The sequence below is a fragment of the Anarhichas minor genome, unplaced genomic scaffold (genome assembly GCF_050575085.1).
Source record: "Anarhichas minor isolate MPS153535 unplaced genomic scaffold, ASM5057508v1 ptg000002l, whole genome shotgun sequence".
Taxonomy (NCBI): Eukaryota; Metazoa; Chordata; class Actinopteri; order Perciformes; family Anarhichadidae; genus Anarhichas; species Anarhichas minor.
Window position 1 is genome coordinate 4,276,138 of NW_027466448.1, and position 17,287 is coordinate 4,293,424.

The 17,287-nt window shown below is 40.7% G+C and overlaps 3 protein-coding genes across 8 annotated transcripts; 2 read left to right on the forward strand and 1 right to left on the reverse strand.

The window, feature by feature from the left end:
* The first annotated feature begins 246 nt into the window (after positions 1 to 246).
* Positions 247 to 4,753, forward strand: kyat1 (kynurenine aminotransferase 1). 3 transcript variants are annotated; one of them, XM_076085985.1, is made up of 13 exons: positions 247 to 457; positions 1,073 to 1,131; positions 1,416 to 1,563; positions 1,700 to 1,849; positions 2,082 to 2,168; positions 2,295 to 2,420; positions 2,499 to 2,619; positions 2,699 to 2,775; positions 2,859 to 2,948; positions 3,130 to 3,316; positions 3,438 to 3,514; positions 3,700 to 3,786; positions 3,877 to 4,753. In XM_076085985.1, the coding sequence occupies exons 2-13, from the start codon at positions 1,079 to 1,081 to the stop codon at positions 3,934 to 3,936; spliced, it is 1,263 nt and encodes a 420-aa protein (XP_075942100.1). In that variant the 5' UTR covers positions 247 to 457; positions 1,073 to 1,078; the 3' UTR covers positions 3,937 to 4,753. The 3 variants fall into 3 exon arrangements, with proteins under 3 accessions (XP_075942100.1, XP_075942094.1, XP_075942111.1); XM_076085979.1 differs by having other exon boundaries at positions 248 to 1,000; XM_076085996.1 differs by lacking the exons at positions 247 to 457; positions 1,073 to 1,131; positions 1,416 to 1,563 and adding an exon at positions 1,934 to 1,971 and having other exon boundaries at positions 1,732 to 1,849.
* A 2,190-nt stretch (positions 4,754 to 6,943) lies between these two features.
* On the forward strand, positions 6,944 to 11,010 carry spout1 (SPOUT domain containing methyltransferase 1). Its single transcript, XM_076086007.1, has 12 exons — positions 6,944 to 7,037; positions 7,121 to 7,160; positions 7,639 to 7,755; positions 7,841 to 8,000; positions 8,094 to 8,183; positions 8,265 to 8,314; positions 8,818 to 8,948; positions 9,135 to 9,207; positions 9,298 to 9,396; positions 9,563 to 9,665; positions 10,387 to 10,534; positions 10,650 to 11,010. Exons 1-12 carry the CDS (start codon positions 6,990 to 6,992, stop codon positions 10,734 to 10,736), a joined length of 1,146 nt encoding a protein of 381 aa, XP_075942122.1. The 5' UTR covers positions 6,944 to 6,989; the 3' UTR covers positions 10,737 to 11,010.
* Positions 11,011 to 11,520: 510 nt separating this feature from the next.
* Positions 11,521 to 17,269, reverse strand: st6galnac6 (ST6 (alpha-N-acetyl-neuraminyl-2,3-beta-galactosyl-1,3)-N-acetylgalactosaminide alpha-2,6-sialyltransferase 6). Of its 4 annotated transcripts, none has more exons than XM_076086038.1 (6): positions 17,140 to 17,269; positions 16,646 to 16,721; positions 14,980 to 15,174; positions 13,081 to 13,493; positions 12,886 to 12,993; positions 11,521 to 12,762 (listed from the first exon to the last, which is right to left on the reverse strand). In XM_076086038.1, exons 2-6 carry the CDS (start codon positions 16,664 to 16,666, stop codon positions 12,570 to 12,572), a joined length of 930 nt encoding a protein of 309 aa, XP_075942153.1. In that variant the 5' UTR covers positions 16,667 to 16,721; positions 17,140 to 17,269; the 3' UTR covers positions 11,521 to 12,569. The 4 variants fall into 4 exon arrangements, with proteins under 4 accessions (XP_075942153.1, XP_075942135.1, XP_075942143.1 ...); XM_076086020.1 differs by having other exon boundaries at positions 14,980 to 15,195; XM_076086028.1 differs by lacking the exon at positions 17,140 to 17,269 and adding an exon at positions 16,988 to 17,107 and having other exon boundaries at positions 14,980 to 15,195.
* Between the last annotated feature and the right edge of the window lie 18 nt (positions 17,270 to 17,287).

Here is a 17,287-nt window from a genome sequence, read left to right on the forward strand (position 1 = left end):
CTTTATTTACAGATGCTAAATAAATAACCTTATATATTATTATTATTATCAGCCACATCATTGCACAAAATGAGACTATTGGCTGACAATCTAGCGTTAAGTATTACAATTAATTATACAGAAAATTAGGATTTTCTACTTAACTTGTTTGTTGTCAAATCTAAGAGCCAATCAGCTCTTTGATCCGACGACAGCCAGAAGTTTCCCATCATGCCCTGGGGTCATGCAGGCGGTGGAGAGCAACTGCAGCGCATGGCTCTAAAATCTGCGGCCGCCTCGCTCTCGTGAGGTTATCGTTGCTCACGAGTTCATGACGTCAGAGCAAATCGGGATCAAGTAGATTTGCTACCCGCATGCCGGGTAGATTTGCGTCCGGCAAATCTACCCGGCATGCATTGTGCGCACGCCTGGTTTATGTCGCACGAGCCTAATACGAGAACTTCGGCTCGCTTGTAAGGTACTGTAGCGTGAACGGGTCCTGCCCGCCCCCGTGTCTAAACGGGGGAGTCTTACGCACCTAACAGGTTACTCCGTCCGGCTGTTCCACCGGCGAGGATATCCGTTCCTCTTGGAGGTGTCGCAACAATACCTTCGGCCTTCTATCTCACCCCGTAGCTGAATCGTTAGGATTTCAGAATTATTGTCTTTTACGGTTAATGCCCGAGGCGCTCTCAATAGGATGTAACCCTAACACCCAGTACGAATAGTTATGTACATCGTCGATACTTTACTATTGCCTATTATGAACATTCTCACCATTTATGACTAACAAAGCCAAGTCTCTAGAACTAATTCTAACACTCAACGGGGGTTTCCTCTTAATCATGCACTAATTCGCTAAAGGGGTAAAGTGCAGCTTCTATCCTGCTGTGTTCAGGCTCTCTCAGTCCGCTCTCGCTCTCTCTCTCTCTCTCTCTCTGCAAGATATGTGATTGATGAAGGGAATAATCAGGAGTCTGGCTGCTAATTTGAGAACTCCTCAATAAGAAACATTAATAAAGTGAGTACAGCTGCAGTTAATTGATACATAAAGCGACACATGACGTTCTTACAAATGTGCTTTTTATTTCAGGCAATCATGTCGCGACAACTTCAAGCACGCAGAACTGTCGGTGTCTGTAAGAACGTGTGGTACGTAATACAGTTTGAATCATATATCAACATTTATACGTTTATATAAAAGATTATTTTCTCACTGATCCAGATATGTCTTGAAACTACATCATTATTTTGTTGGTTTTTTCTTGCATTAAACTTTCTGCACAAATAATTCATTCTAAAGCATTTATAATTGTTTATATGTATTTTTCTTACTCACTTGTGTGTACGTAATAAATCGCAGGATAGGATTTGTGGTCATATCATTGTAACTTATGGAGCAGCACTGCAGTGTGTGACCTGTTTTGCACCAACAGGATTGAATTCACACAACTGGCAGCAGACTACAAAGCGGTGAATCTTGGACAGGGATTTCCTGACTTCTCTCCTCCCACATTTGTCCAAGAAGCTTTTTGTAAAGCTGTGAGTGGAGGACACCAAATGCACCAGTATACCCGAGCTTTTGTAAGTGGAGAGACACACTTAGTCACAGTTTAATCTTTCTTTGAATGTCAGAGAAGCACTAAGAGGAACCTGCTTTTTTCCTCGGGATTGTATCCTGTGTTTCATTTAAAGTTTGATTTTTTATTTCTTTCCTCAGGGCCATCCTCCTCTTGTAAACATCCTGGCTAAGTTCTTCAGTAAGATCGTGGGACACGAGATTGATCCTTTTGAAGACGTGCTGGTCACAGTTGGAGCTTATCAGGCTCTCTTCTGTACATTTCAAGCTCTGATTGATGAAGGGGATGAGGTATGAAAATCCACTCAAGTCAAAGTAATTTACTCAACTGTTTTCTAAAGGGACTCACGGAAACACTGCCACTTCTGTCCACAGGGACCGGCCAAATGAACACAAAATACAAGTTCCTTGTGGTAACTTTAACTTCAGCACAGTGAACACAGTGCTACATATTGTGGTTTCAGTTACCCAACGTTGTGGCCAATAGCCTTTGAATAATAACTAATAATAACTTTTCTTTCAGGTCATAATTGTTGAACCGTTCTTCGACTGCTACCAGCCAATGGTGAAGATGACCGGAGGAAAGGCAGTTTATGTACCTCTGAGGCCGGTGAGTTACACTTTTTACACAAATAATTGCAGAGCATCTTTCAACAATTTCACCTTTTTGTCTTTGTATATATGTGTCCTTACAAAAAGTATACATCAACCGTTATTCTTTCTTATTAAATTCAAGAAAGTTGAGGGAAGCACCGTCCCGTCAAGTGGAGACTGGGTTCTTTCTGCCGAGGAGCTGGCCAGTAAATTCACTCCACGCACAAAAGCCATCGTCATCAACACTCCCAACAACCCACTGGGCAAAGTAAGACATTTACCAGAGTAGTGTCTCTTTGTAAAGCCAGCTGAATGAAATGTGTTCACACATTTATGTCCATTACAGGTTTACAAGACGGAAGAGCTCCAAATGATTGCTGATCTGTGTATCAAACACGATGTGCTGTGCATCAGTGATGAGGTGTACGAGTGGCTGACTTATGATGGAAACAAGCACGTGAAGATCGGTGAGATGCAGCCCGAGTTCAACAGAATGCACACAAAGTGTGAAGCTGCATGATGTTCATTATGTTGATGTGTTGACAGCCAGCCTCCCTGGCATGTGGGAACGAACCATCACCATCGGCAGTGCAGGAAAGACCTTCAGTGCTACCGGCTGGAAGGTAATGCACAAACTGTCTTGAGTATTTCAGTCATGTATTCATCTTTACTAAACATTGTTATGATCACCTTTTTTTCTTTCCAGGTTGGCTGGGTCATCAGCTCTGGGCATATCATTCAACACATGAAAACAATCCATCAGAACTGTGTTTACCACTGTCCTACAGCCGCTCAGGTAAATACACAACACCTGAGCATTTTAGATTCATCTGTCGAAATAAAACATGTTTTCTTTTAAGGATAGTTTTTCTTCTGCTTGAACAAATCAATCTGCAAATGTCACCGTTGTCATTTTAACATAAGAAACGTATCCCATTTCCCATGTTGGTCTTTCCCTCCACTCCCGCCTTCAACAGGAGGCAGTAGCTCGTGGGTTTGAGAGAGAGTACGAGCTGTTTGGGACTCCAGAGAGCTACTTCCAGCAGCTGCCTGCCATGTTGCACCAGAAGAGAGAGAAGCTGGCCTCGTGTCTGGAGAGTGTGGGTCTGCGGCCCATCATGCCGGAGGGAGGCTATTTTATAATCGCTGACATCTCGTCTGCCAGTGAGTGAAGAACAAACGCCCGAATACGTCTTAGCTAAAAAAATAAAACGGCTTTTAAAAATGTGTTTTTCCAGTTCATTCTTTTATTCGCGTTGTCTAATTAATGTTCGTTTTTTGACAGAGGTGGACTTGAATGACCAGAGCACTAAGGATGAGCCCACTGACTTCAGATTTGTTAAGTGGCTGACTAAGGAGAAGGTAAATATTCATAATTCAATTAATACTTTATTGGATTTTATTAAGGACCGAGTAACAAATTCCTTTTGAAGCAGCAGCACAAGTGTTGCAGTTTGTTTTTATGGAAATCTGTTTTTGTGCAACATTTAATTTTGGCGTATAATTAAATTCTCTGACTTTTTACTATATCATTTATTTGTCTTCAGGGTTTAGCAACAATCCCCGTCTCAGCATTCTACAGTCCAGAGCACAGCAAGGAGTTCGACAAATACATTCGGTTCTGTTTCATCAAGGTGAATTCAACGTAATGGACTGAAATGAATCTGATCTCAGCCTTCTCCTGCCTCGCTCTTTGACTCACACTCACTCTCTTTGTCTAACAGGAGGACTCCACCCTGAATGCAGCAGTGGACATCTTAAGGAAGTGGAGTCAGACACAGTAAAAAAAATCACCCACCACAAGAAGCATCACCCGTCCGTCCGGAGCTCACCTGGCTTTATAAACCGGCTTAGGTTGCTTCCTCAGTTGAAATGAGCCATATTCAGTGCTTGTGTGTCCTAATGGCACAGTTGAGTACTTAAAGACAATGTTGTCCATTAGGGGTGTAACAATACACGTTTTTTGTATTGAACCGTTCGGTACGAGGCTTTCGGTTCGGTACGCATTACAAACCATTTGTTTGAAACACACGACTCCTTCACGAGCCCATTTCTCCAGACCACAATTCCTGCTTCGTAAAAGAAAACACAATCCCATACTGAATGGGAGATGAAGAGCCATCTTCTTTAGACACGCCCCCTCGAGAGTCTCACCAGCGAGGTTCTGGCTTTTCTGCTTTTTTTGCTGTATTGAAAACGTACCGAACCGTGGCACCACTGTATCGTATTGAACCGAACCGAGAATTTTGTGAACCGTTACACTCCTATATGTTAATACACATTGTGTAAAAACTCAGGTTTCAACAAAAAAAATCCATGTGAATCTTCCTTTGCAATAATGTCAAGCAGAACATTTTTAGAAAGCCTTTTAATGAATCCACTCTGTTTTAGTGTTTATCTTCTGTTGTAGCTTCAGAGGCTCATGTCGTGTTAAGTGTATATTGCAATATTTGGTTGTCCATGTGAACTGTGTGAAACAACAACCTAATAGCAATTTAGATATACAGTTAATAAGAGTCGTATATGTTCAGCTAAAGTTGAGGCTTAAAAGCACTGCAGCCACTGTCTTAATGTTTTAATCACAATAAATTGATTTTCATCACACTATATTGACTAAACTGTAGGTCATTTATTGTAGAGTTGTGTGTCTGCTTTTCTTGAACATATTAACGATGTGAGTCGGCAGCCAACCTGAGTTCGGAGTATCTAACTCATTCATAGTCAGCAGTGTACTGACGGTGTTTCTAATTAAATTATCTACTCAGAATGTTGGATTAAAGGTCGAGATGTTAAAAGGAATATCACCACCACATGCAAATGTTTTCTGTTGCTACATTATTGTCTTTTGCACTTTGTGTGTTATTTTTAAGATGTCAGGACTCTACATTTTGCTCAATAAGGAGTCATTGAAGGGAAACAGCGCTGTCATATAAAGGTACAAAAGGTTGAAAGATCGGGGGAAGGAGGGGTGGAGGCGACTTAATGTTGCAGGAAGTTTCACTGAAGTTTGTCAGAGTTCAATTAGAAACCATTAACAGCTGAGTTCAGCAGCAGCACTGAAGAGCATTTGTATGATTGGCAAATTTCAACTGTGCTTTGCTTTTTCAGATAATCACGTCAGGACGCTTTCATGCACACAGTACAGAGCGTGTGGACAAAAATGTGTGGTAAGTGGTGATGACACTGGTGGACTTTTGACACCTGAGCTGTGCGAGAGTTTTATAGACGCCAGTAAAGTTCAATCAGCCTGTCGGCAAACTGCTCCCTGTGGTGGAGAATAAACCTGGTTTCAATCACCCAGAAAGAGAACAGAGTTTCTCTCCCAGAGGAACAACTTTGGTGTTTGTTAAAACTTTAGGATGTTGGTACCCCAAGTTGAGCCTGTCAGGTGTTTTATTGTGTAATTGATAGTTGGCCATGTTCATGTTTATAAGAGCATGCGAGAGAAGTGACTGGCAGATGTATGAGAAATAAACGTATGCATGCAACAGTATAGTCTGTGGATGAACCCCATGACTTCAGATTTGTTAAATGGCTAATTAAAGAGAAGGTAAACAATTAAAATGTCATAAAAACTGTATTTAATTTGATTTAAAATCACTACCTAAAGCAATAACATAAGTTTTATTTAACCATATATTTCGATGTATTTCTCAACTTCTCTCTATGTTATTTGTATTTTTTTCTTCAGGGTTTAGCAACAATCTCTGTCTCAGTATTCTACATCCCAGAGCACAGAAAGGACTTTGACAAATATATCCGATTCTGTTTCATCAAGGTTAACAAAATCTTAATTTGATTCAAGTCCTCTCTTATTTTCATCGTGTTTCTCGTTGTCAGTACGTCCTTCAGTCACTCAAACTCACCTTTTTTTTGTCTAAAAGGAGGACTCCACTCTGGATGCAGCTGAGGACATCTTGAGAAAATTGAGTCAAAGACAGTAAAGCACACATGTCACGCATCACTTGTCCACTTACTTAACTTTTATTTTCCAAGCAAAAAACTGTACAACATATTTCTCGTTACTCTATTTCTCAGTAACTGCAGAGACATTTGTCTTATATCCAAGTATCCAAAAGGTTAAATAAAGCTTTCGATAAATCCACATCTTCAGCATTATTGTCTTTCTCTGTCCTCTGTCCTCTATTGACAGTGTTTTTGTCTCATAAAAGAATGTGAGCCGAGCATACTTCTGATGTCCATATGAAGAGTAGAAATGTTTACAGTTGAAGCCAGGCCCCTTTACACAAAAAGTTCATTTTATTAAACAACCTAAAGAACAAGAAATGGACAAGATATGTCTCATTCCTTGGGGGGAAAAAATGTTTTCAGCAATAATCACAATAAACTGGCGTATAACACCCTGATCAACAATCAAGCCAACTTGTAATGTGATGTTTGAAAAATGAGCAAATGTATGGGAGGTCCTTTTGGAAGTAGAGGTTCCTATGTCATATATTCATTTTAGTTTTAGAAGATACCCACGCCAGGCCAAATGTAGATGTAGGGAAAATGTCTAAAGATCGAAATATTTGAAAAGCATTACTCAAGGTTCACTTGTTGTTATTAACACCCTCTCATGGAAATTGATATTTCCTTCAGTTGAAACTTATATTCTGGGGTCCTAATAGAAGTAAAGGAGGAGGAAACTGTTTAAGACAATGCCTTTATGACGTCCCAGTTGTGTGTTAGGAAATCCCAGCAGTTCAATAAATAAAACCGTCGGGATTAATCAGCCTGTACGGTCAGTGTCAACCACGGTAGCATCAGACTTTTATTTTGAAACGCGAATCGCGACCCGGAAGTAAATACACTTCACGTGTTGGTGTGTGTAAAAATGTCTACCGACGTTTCAGCGAAAAGACCCCAAAGTGTGCCTTCTCAGGTAGCGTAACACTATTGTTTTACATCAAAATGACATTGTACATTTCTTTATATCACCTGTAATGTGTTTGTTGATTTTAACAGCCCGCGGAGAAGGTGGACTGGAAGAAAAGGAAAACAGAAAGTGAGTAAACAGCTAACGTTAGCTACATTTAGGTCAGTTACAGCACGCTCCTTTATTAAGTTTTAACAAGCCACGCTGTTATAACGTGTCTTTGTTCAAAAAGAAACGTGTGGGTTTTGTTTGTTTTACAAAACCTTCCAGTTAAGTTACATATTAACATTGCATATGATGTTTTAGCTCATATTTAGCCACAGCATTACACAGCATGTTTGTTTTAATGTATGATCATTTATACTTCTTGGGTTAGTTTCAGGTGATTATCACTGCGCTCCTGGAGACTCACGTGTCAAAGTTGGACTTTATTTGCTACTGTAGAGAGTGTTACAAGTTTTAATTTTCAATCTGTACAACTGACATTTGTATTTGTAGACCTCTGGTTCCCGACCTGGGTGTCATAGACCATCAATGTGGATCCTTCCATTCTGTCTCCATATATCTAATGTGCTTACCAATGTCATTGATTCTTCCTTGATGACAGTAAAAGAGGCTCAGAAGCAAACGAAAGAGGCCAAGCTGATCAAACAGTTGGAAAAGCAGAAAAAGAAAACAGAGTCCGCAGAGAGAGCAAAACATGATCAGATCCAAAGCACAAAAGGTAACCCGTGTTATCATTTCACGGATTGTCATGATATCTGTGAACAGCGTGGAGCAGTGTGTGATCTGTTCGTGTTTCTCTCTAGGTCGGGCTTACACGGTCAGCGTGGCTCTGCCGGGTTCTGTCCTGGATAACGCTCAGTCCACTGAGCTTCGTACGTACCTGGCCGGGCAGATCGCCCGAGCCTGTGTCGTGTTCTGTGTCGATGAGATCATCGTGTTTGATGAATATGGGGAAGATGTCAAGTAAGTTAACCATTAAGATACAATTTATGGGAGAAAACAAACACCCTAAACCACCAGAAAGCTCATAGAAAATATGTGTTCTTTGTCCCACAGGAGCGTTGAAGGAGAATTTAAAGGTGTTGGGAAGAAAGGACATGCTTGTATTCAGCTTGCCAGAATCCTTCAGTACCTGGAATGTCCCCAGTAAGTGGGATTGTTTTATAATCGGATGTCAGTGTCAGCCCATTTTATGAGATTGTGATTGCAGCATTTCTTCTCCACCAGGTATCTGCGCAAGTGGTTTTTCCCAAAACATCAAGACTTACAGTACGCAGGTAATAATCCAATTTTCCTTTTCATGCATTCATTAACAGCGTTGGTTTTCAAAGTCTTTACACTGTGGGTCCCCCCTCAAACAAAAACTGAGACAACTGCATCCCCAAAAGTTATTAAACTGACGTCATTAAAATATGGCAAATTAGCTTTTAGCAGCTAGCCAACACTCTGGCCTCCCACTAGTTAGCGAGGCTTCTCACTGTGTTTGACAGAAGACATCACGTCACCCCAATCCTGCTTCTCTCATTGGCTTCCTGTTAGTTTAATGACCACTTTCAAAGCACGTCTGGGTCTGGCCTCATGCTACATAACAGAAATGTTGACCCCGTATGAGTCAGCTGGCAGCCTTAGATCCTCAGGTGGGGGGCCCTAAAAGTGTGTAGATCAGATCAAGTTGTTATCCTGGAGGGTACAATTGGTTATTAACTGAATACTTTTATCTATGTAGACCGATTGTATAAAGAGGCCCCTAAAGGATGTGATTGGTCTTCTTTCCTACCAGGTTTGCTCAACCCTTTAGACAGTCCTCACCACATGAGGATCGATGATGAATCAGATTACCGGGAAGGAATCGTCCTCGACAGGCCGATCAAACCAGGAAAAGGCTCATTGGTCAACTGTGGAATGAGAAAGGTGAGCATGTTTTAACAAAGGTCACGTTCATCGTCTGATGTGGACGCTATGATCGAAGGTGTTGGATGCAACTGATTATTGATCTACCAGGTATTCTCTAGATCAATTGATTATAAAATGTCAGAAAACAGTGAAAAATTACTTTTACAATTTCCCAGAATTAACTCTCTCCATGTGCTCCCAAAGGATGTCCGGATAGATAAACAGCTGCAGTCTGGACTTCGAGTCACATTGAAGCTCAATAAGACACAAAATCAGGGTAACATACCTTTTTTCTTCTTCTAAGAAAAGTCCTCATTGCACATTCAATTCTGCACATCAGTTCAGTGTGTGTGTCCGTCTTCCTCAGAGAGCAAAATGTGTAAAGGTGTGGTGGTGGCTCCTCACCTGCCCAGGACTGAAGGTGGTGTTTACTGGGGTTACAGTGTCCGTCTGGCGTCGTGTCTCAGTAGGTTTCCTATCCTTATGATACACTCAAACATATGCTCCACATTAATTTGCAACATCTTGGATTTTTCATCCACACCAACCCACTAACTTGTGCAAGAATCCAGTATGCGGCGTGGCCCTGCTGCGACTGCTTTATCCTCATTGCTGTCGGTTTGTTAATGCAGGTGCAGTCTTCACTGAGAGTCCATATGCAGAAGGATACGATCTGACTATTGGCACATCAGAGAAAGGCGGCAACATGGACCAAGCAACACTGTCACCATTCAAGTATGTTCAGAGCCAATGAGATTGGGACCGGGCGTCTCTGAGACATTTGTTATTAGCCATGCACGCTAATGTTGGTCTGTCTGCTGGTCTGCTTTGGCCCAGACTGAAATATCTCAACATCAGATGGATTCTCATTATATTTAGTAAATACTGACTTTGGTGATCCCCCTTACTTTTCCTCTGGCGCCACCATGAGGTCAAATTGAATTTGTCCAGTATTTTGGTTTCCAATCAAATGCTTCTAAAACTAATGACGTTCCCTTCAACCTCTGATGTACCAAAAGTACTTTAGAACACAAGCTAAGGCATCACAAGCTCTGCCAATGATTTGTAATCATGTGCACTTCCTGTCTCCTAAGTGGGCGTAGTCATTGCTTGTTCGCCTCTCCTCCCCTCCCTCCACCTCATTTGGAAACGTTGCGGACGTAGTGTGGATGGTTGAAAGCGGACCGGGTTATATTTGCACAATGTATTTCGATTTTCTTTTGCTAGCATTAGATATTTACACAGCTAACCGCTATATTTAGCATCAACAAAATGAGTTAGCCAGGGGTGTTTGTGAACATTAGTTGCCAGATCTCACGAGAGTCTGTTGCTGAGACAGAAAGGGCTCAAAGTTAAACTGAAAAATGCAATTTTAGTGTCGGAAAGCGCCGTCTACTTTCTGTATTGTTGTCTTTACTTTGTGTTAATTTAAACTCGACTTTTTCCCCCTTTTTAGGCATCTTTTGGTAGTCTTTGGAGGCCTTCAGGGATTGGAGGCCAGTGTAGATACGGACCAACACCTGCAGGTGACTGACCCCAGTGTGTTATTTGACCTGTACCTCAACACATGCCCCGGTCAGGGCAGCAGGACCATTCGTACAGAGGTGAGGGCCTATCACATGACATCAGCAAATGCTTTACATTCTGCAAGTATTTTGGATTAAGCTTGTTTCACTCACTGGTGTGTTAATTTAGTTTTTCTCATTTTGTTTTCAACAGGAGGCCATCTTGGTTTCCATGGCCGGGCTTAGACAGAAGATCACCGCCGCCTTTTCAGATGTTTCCAATGATTCATTAAAGAATTAGTGATCACAGAAAGTAAACAAAGACATGCTGGCAGACGTTTTATCATCTAGTATTCACCATGAAGTTGTTAATTTTCCATAATTAGACCTTTGTAGCATTGCTTACAGTTAAAACAGCTGTTAATACAAACATCCCAATCACTGCATTGTGTGCAGTCACACACTGTCACTAGATACCTGTCACATTTCTCTTCACGTCTTCGTTCTGTATGTCTGTGTTTGTAAATGGCTTAACAAATTGTACATATTTAAATACAAATACTTTCCACAAGCTTGCACCGACTCGTATTGTATTTTTTCAAAGCACAACACGCACAAACAAATGTCACTGAATATTTTCATCAATAAACACCATTTTTTCTGAGAGAGTAGGTCAAACACACGCCCGCGGTAAGAGAAAGTCACCCGTCTGCTTTTAGTAGTGATACAACAGTCCTGCAATAATTAATACTTCAATCAAGTTAATGTTACATTTTTGTTTAACTGTTTTAGAGAGGTGATGACATTTTGGAGCCTGTATTTTGTGGTTTTGTTGAATTGTATTTAGTTTTGTTCACGTTTCCAATACTTCGTCTACCGTCATTGATTATAAAATGAGTGTTAGTGTAGTTGAGTTATAGATACTGACTGTTTTTGCATTATATACAAAACTCATGTTATTTTAGGCTTCATCACAACAATCGGTGATGACGGCCTCTCCTTGAAGATAAATATTCTGACGACACGTTCACCGCTCAACAACTTGCAAAAGGCAACACAGTGAGAGACATTGAACCCTTCTCATGTTTAGTTTTATGACAATTTCACTTTTAATTGAATCGTGCGGTCCTCAGGGCAACACACTGATACACAACACGACCATGATGCATTCTGTGGACTATTTAAACACAAGCTGCATGCACTGGAATGCCACTGAGGTATTTAAAAAAAAAAAAAGGTTTTAGATCAGTAATCAGTAGTTCAGTAAGAAATTAATGTTATAACAACTCTGAGATTTCAAATCTTTATAATTGGCAATCGGTATCTCTAGAATAAATGTGGTGCCACGTAATTTCAGCAATCTGTTTTAATTATTACAGGCAAGATAGCTGATGCACAAACTGCAGTGTAATTGTTTGTCACTGTTGAATCAACAGAGTATCTGTAGCACCAAGTATACTAAGCTGGCAGTCATCTTTACATATGAAATCAGAAGTTTCCTCATTAAAATCCTGTTTTTTGCCAAATTTAAGACGTTCTTTAGTTGTTTATAAATCAAAATGTATGTTGAAATACTCGTATTATTTAAGCTAAGAGAACAAAAGTGGTTTTGGCATCTGTTCAGGAACTGTTATTGTTCCCAGCTGTATTGCTCACACACACTACACCAATGTACATGTAGAATGAATTAGTGGTCTGCTGAATTAGACTGCAATTACTGTTGAGAATAATCGAATCTCTAGCTGAGATAGTGTTTTGTAGGCCACTTAGTCCAATCTAATGAGAATGCCTGCTGATATAATTCCCTCTTCCCATGGGAAACATAATGCCTTTTTAATACATGTTAACAAAAATACTACAAACATGTAAAAATTCTTCTTTAAATTCATCTTCTTTCCTATTTACGAAAACACCCGTCTGCTGGCCACCACAAGTCCATGTGGAATATACACAATATAGTAGTTCCTCTCCAAACTGAGATCCTGCACTCTTCTCCTCAGTCAATCGGTCCAAAACATGTTTCATCCTTGTGGCTATTCCTGATAACAGCAGTATTTCATCATGTGCTTTCTTTGAAGCCTCATTCGAGGCCTCTCTCAGCACTGATGGATCTCTCTGTGGTTTTCACAAAAGTCTAAAACCATTTGGGATGAGTGAAGGTGATGTTGTACTGCTTTGCCCAGCGTGCAAACACTTGTTTCTCTGTGATAAAGCGATGGTGGTTCCCTCTCCGGCTGCCCTCATTCTGTAAGTATGTCACACATTCATCAGGACCCCTGGGCTTGTAGTAGTGGTAGGGCATCTTCTTGGATCCAGGTTTGGATTTCCTAGAAGAATAAGGGGTTTAATATTCTAATTCACAACCATCTTATCTGTGATAATGAGTCGACTGATGGCTTTATAGTGTTTTAATGAGTCTACATAGGTTGACGAGTGCCATCATTACTCACCCGCAGTGATTTGGTGGAACCATCCCGTATACTTTGATGTTATCACACATCTCAATGGCTATGACCATGGTGAACCAGCCTGTGCTCAACCACGAGTGAGATTTTTGTCTGAGCAGAGAAAAACAAAATATATTGGAGAAAGAAAAGTGACTTTTACCCAATAAAATATGATTCACTCGCTCCCTAAATACTCACCTATCTCGTCCAGTCTCCCTGTGAAACAGACTGTCAAATCTGCGCATCTTGTTGGCTGTGATACTGAAACAAGACAAGTTGTTGTAGGTCATGCTGACTCTCTGGATCAACCTGTACAGTGTTCCTTTGCCCTCCTTGCCGATCTTGCTTGGGGGTCCCCAGAAGATTATCACAGGGCTGCTGTCTGGCCTCTGTAGGAACTCATTAGGCTTCCGGATCACCCTGAACACACTGGAGTGGGCCACGACCCTCAGAGAGGTCTGGTTCCCTACATCAGTCTCGTACCCCAACGTGGGAGCGTCGTTCATACGAATCACGCACTCCGTGCGGTCGATGTCTTCTCCTGCTCGACTGCCCAGGACGTGGCTGGAGCTCGTCACCAGCGCACATTTCTGACAGCGTAGGTTCATACTCTGAAATGAAAAACATTTAAGGTGTAAACACAGTCCATCATTAGTGTAGCTGAGGAGTTCCCCTACCCCAATTGTGTATTTGTTTTCTAAAAACAAAATGTTGATGTGATATTGACATCGCTGAATTTGGAAGTTGAGTTAACAGCGCTGTGACGCTTCACACGCTGTCTCTGAACATATGAGACACACTGGTTTTGAACTGCCTGTAGGAAGAATGAAGATATATGAGTCTGTCTATTCTTGGTCTCTCTGGTCCACATGTCTCTTCTTAGAGAACACGATGTGAAATAACTTCTCTGACTCACGTACTTCTCCGACTGTTGGGTCTCTCTCTTGTGTGTGTGCAAATGTCACTGGAGTTGCAAAGCTTATAGGAATACACACATATATGATTTACAACACATGTAATTGGTCGGTGTGTTTCCTGGACCTCTGACCGAGTGCCGTAAAGGCTGGAAAAGCTGTGCCGGTAAAAATAGAAGCGCTCTGTTAGAATTTATTAATTATCAATTATCGGTTTTAGATCCGGGTCCGCATACAACAGCGTTTGGGTCCGGAACCGGACCGCGGTCCGCCTATTAGTGACCCCTGGCCTAGTGGCTAAAACTGAACTAGTGGCTGGATTGCCATGTAATCTGGTACACACATTCATGCTCCCCCCAGGGTGAATTGAAATCACTTATGTTTCTGACTAAATACTTGCAATACCAAAACATTCTCCTCAGCTTCTGCTGTAAACTGCTTTTAATACTAATAAGCAAATGTGAGTGAACATGGTCTAACATGCTTAGCATTTAGCTCAAAGCAGCACAGAGCCGCTAACGGAGCTTACAAACAACAATTCACTCACAGCAACAAGTTCCCACTTTGTAAATAATGGATGCGTTTAATTGACTGCTTTCGGCTTTCATTTTTATTTACACGCATTTATTATTTATTAATAAATCCATCATGTATAATGATGGATATGATAAAGACAAACAGGCAGATGGAAAACAGATAACGCACTGAGAAACAGAACAGGAACGTGTTATCTGGCTCATTTGGAGAGAATTCTCATGACAACACTGCACTGACATTTTCACACAGTTTGCTTTTGAGTGACTCATCTATTAAAGGTTATTCTTCATTTTAAATAATCGCCTAATAATGTCTTACATATAATGTCCTACTGTTGTGATGTGGAGGTCCATGCGTTTAGTTTCTATTGGTGTACAACTTCCTTTTGCTATCGTGTGTTTTTTTACTCCTGTTCGAGTACTGAAGTTAACAGAAACATTCAGTCAGTGCAACAGTAACTGTTCCCTTCTGCTGCATCCTTCACTGATTTGTATAGTAGCCAATCAAATTACATGTACACTAGTATTCAAAGCAGTCCTTGAGTGACAGAAACACATCGTCTCAGTCACAATGACATAGTAATCTAAACATGTGTGGATTTCCACGTCATAAAAACACATTATTTTGCGTTCGAGCTATTAAATACCTTGTTCCCGTGAAATGGCACATAACCGTCTTTCCCGGACCACGTCTTCAGATCTGTGGCCTTGATGGCATAATTTGTAGCCACATGGAAGGGAGCATATACAGACTCGTTGACATTGTTGGAGCCGTACAGGATGAGGAGTGTCATCAGGACAAAGATGGCTGCGAAGATCACCAGCCTGTGGCTCTGTTGTCCCTGCAGTGGAAAACAACAGCGCTGAACGAAGCACAAGAATTACAATTTTGTGCCACTTTATACAGTCTGCTATACCATATATATATACCATATATATCCGATCTATACATTTCAGAGGGAATTCTTGTACTTTTCACTCCACAACGTTATCTAACAGCAGTAGTTACTTTACAAATTTAGATTTTACATTAAAAAAAACATGAAGAGCACATAAAATATATATTTAACTACCCAATAGTATGTACTTTATATAGTATAGATATATACTTATATATATTTGAGCTTTTCATCCAGAAATGTCAACCACAGCTTTTTCAGCTTCTTCCTTTCAGCATTTCCATGTCATGAATTATCCATCCATGCATTAGCTATAACCACTTAGCCACCCTTCTGAATCATTTTGGGCTTTGTACTTTTTGTCAGACAAAACAAGTAATTGTCACTTTTGGGCTCTGAGTCATGGACATACAAACCAAACGATTGAGAAGCTAATCTGCCAATTAATAATGAAAATAATCATTGGTTGCAGCTTCACATAAGATATTTTAAAAACTCCACCTCAACTAAAAATGCAGTTTATACATTAAGGCATGCGTACTAATAATATAATGTTATATATAACAGTAACAGATCATTTTCCCGATGACAAATACTTGTATCTAAATAATATGTTCAATGCAAGAGTGGTGTTTTTACAGTGTGATATTAGTACTTTTACTTAGTAAAGGATCTAAATACTTCATCCACCACTTGTAAACAATAAAGACAATGATACTACCTGCATGGATGTAATACTCCTTTACCCAATAATACTATTAACGATAATACTGGTGATGAAGGGCAAGAGGTCTGAGCGTCACACCCTACAGTTGTTTGGTCCTTTCTAGTTCGGTAAAGTTGTAAAGATATTCACAGATTCGGACTTCCGCGGATCAATAACTCGTCAGCAAAAAGTTGTTAAAAGACAAACGATGCCTCTCTGTAACCGTATAAGGTAGACGACGAGCTACAACCTTTGTTGAATCTAAACGGACTGTCCTCAGAACTGCACGAATAACATCGGTCTCAATGCGTTGTGAGACGAGTGCGCGGGGACCGTCTCCACAGTGCAATGGCGAAAAGACATATACCAATATATTCAATAGCTTCTTTGTTATGAAGTGTAGCCTGACCAAAGTCACTTCATACATCAGTGGGCTCCTCCTTGTTATACCACGACAGCTATTATAGAAAAATGTGCTTTTGACTAATTATGGTGAATTTTTATTGGGAAAAATATTTAATAACTTTTGAAGTAGTGTGACAAAGATCACTTCATACATTAATGGGCTCCTCCTTGTTATACTACAACAGCTATTTTAGAAAAATGTGCTTTTGACTTAAAAAAACACGTTTCTAACGAGTTATTGATCCGGGAAGTCCAAATCTGTATATCTTTCCAACTTTACCGAACTGTGTTGTCTTTTCTTACCTTGCTGATCTTCAGCCCCATGCTGTCTGGTCAGGATGTGTACCAACACACTGGCGGAGGCCGTCTGTCCTCATATCTGTCCGGGACGAGACAAATAAACTGTAGATTGGAATCATGTAATGCAAATGTTATGGCACGGTTGATATCAAATGTATTCAAATAAATGAGTTTTACGCATCAGCATCACACCGATGTTATAACAATAAAGCGTGCACAGCTATTTCCGCACCAGGCTGCATAGGACATTATGAAATAGGCTCATAGCAGTCTAGCGATCGTTATCTTTATTTAAGCTTATATTTATCTAACGCTATATACATAAAAGGCAATAAATGTTATTACGTTCACCAAAATAAAAAAACAACATCCTACGCAGCCATTCTTCCTCCGGTGATGACGTACATCTACTGGTTCTTTTTTTTTTAACAACAACAGATATGATTAAGACATTAACTAACATGACATGTTAGCACCAGTGTTAATCCGGTGTTTACCGTTTCATGGCCTTCTGCGGTCTCGATGTCTGCTCTCGTTCTTATCATCTCCCTCTCGTACCCCATCTTCCTGCGCCACTAGCCGACGTCATCATCACGTCTCCCACTGCAGCACGGTGATGTGCGCGTGGGTGGGTGGGGGTGGGGG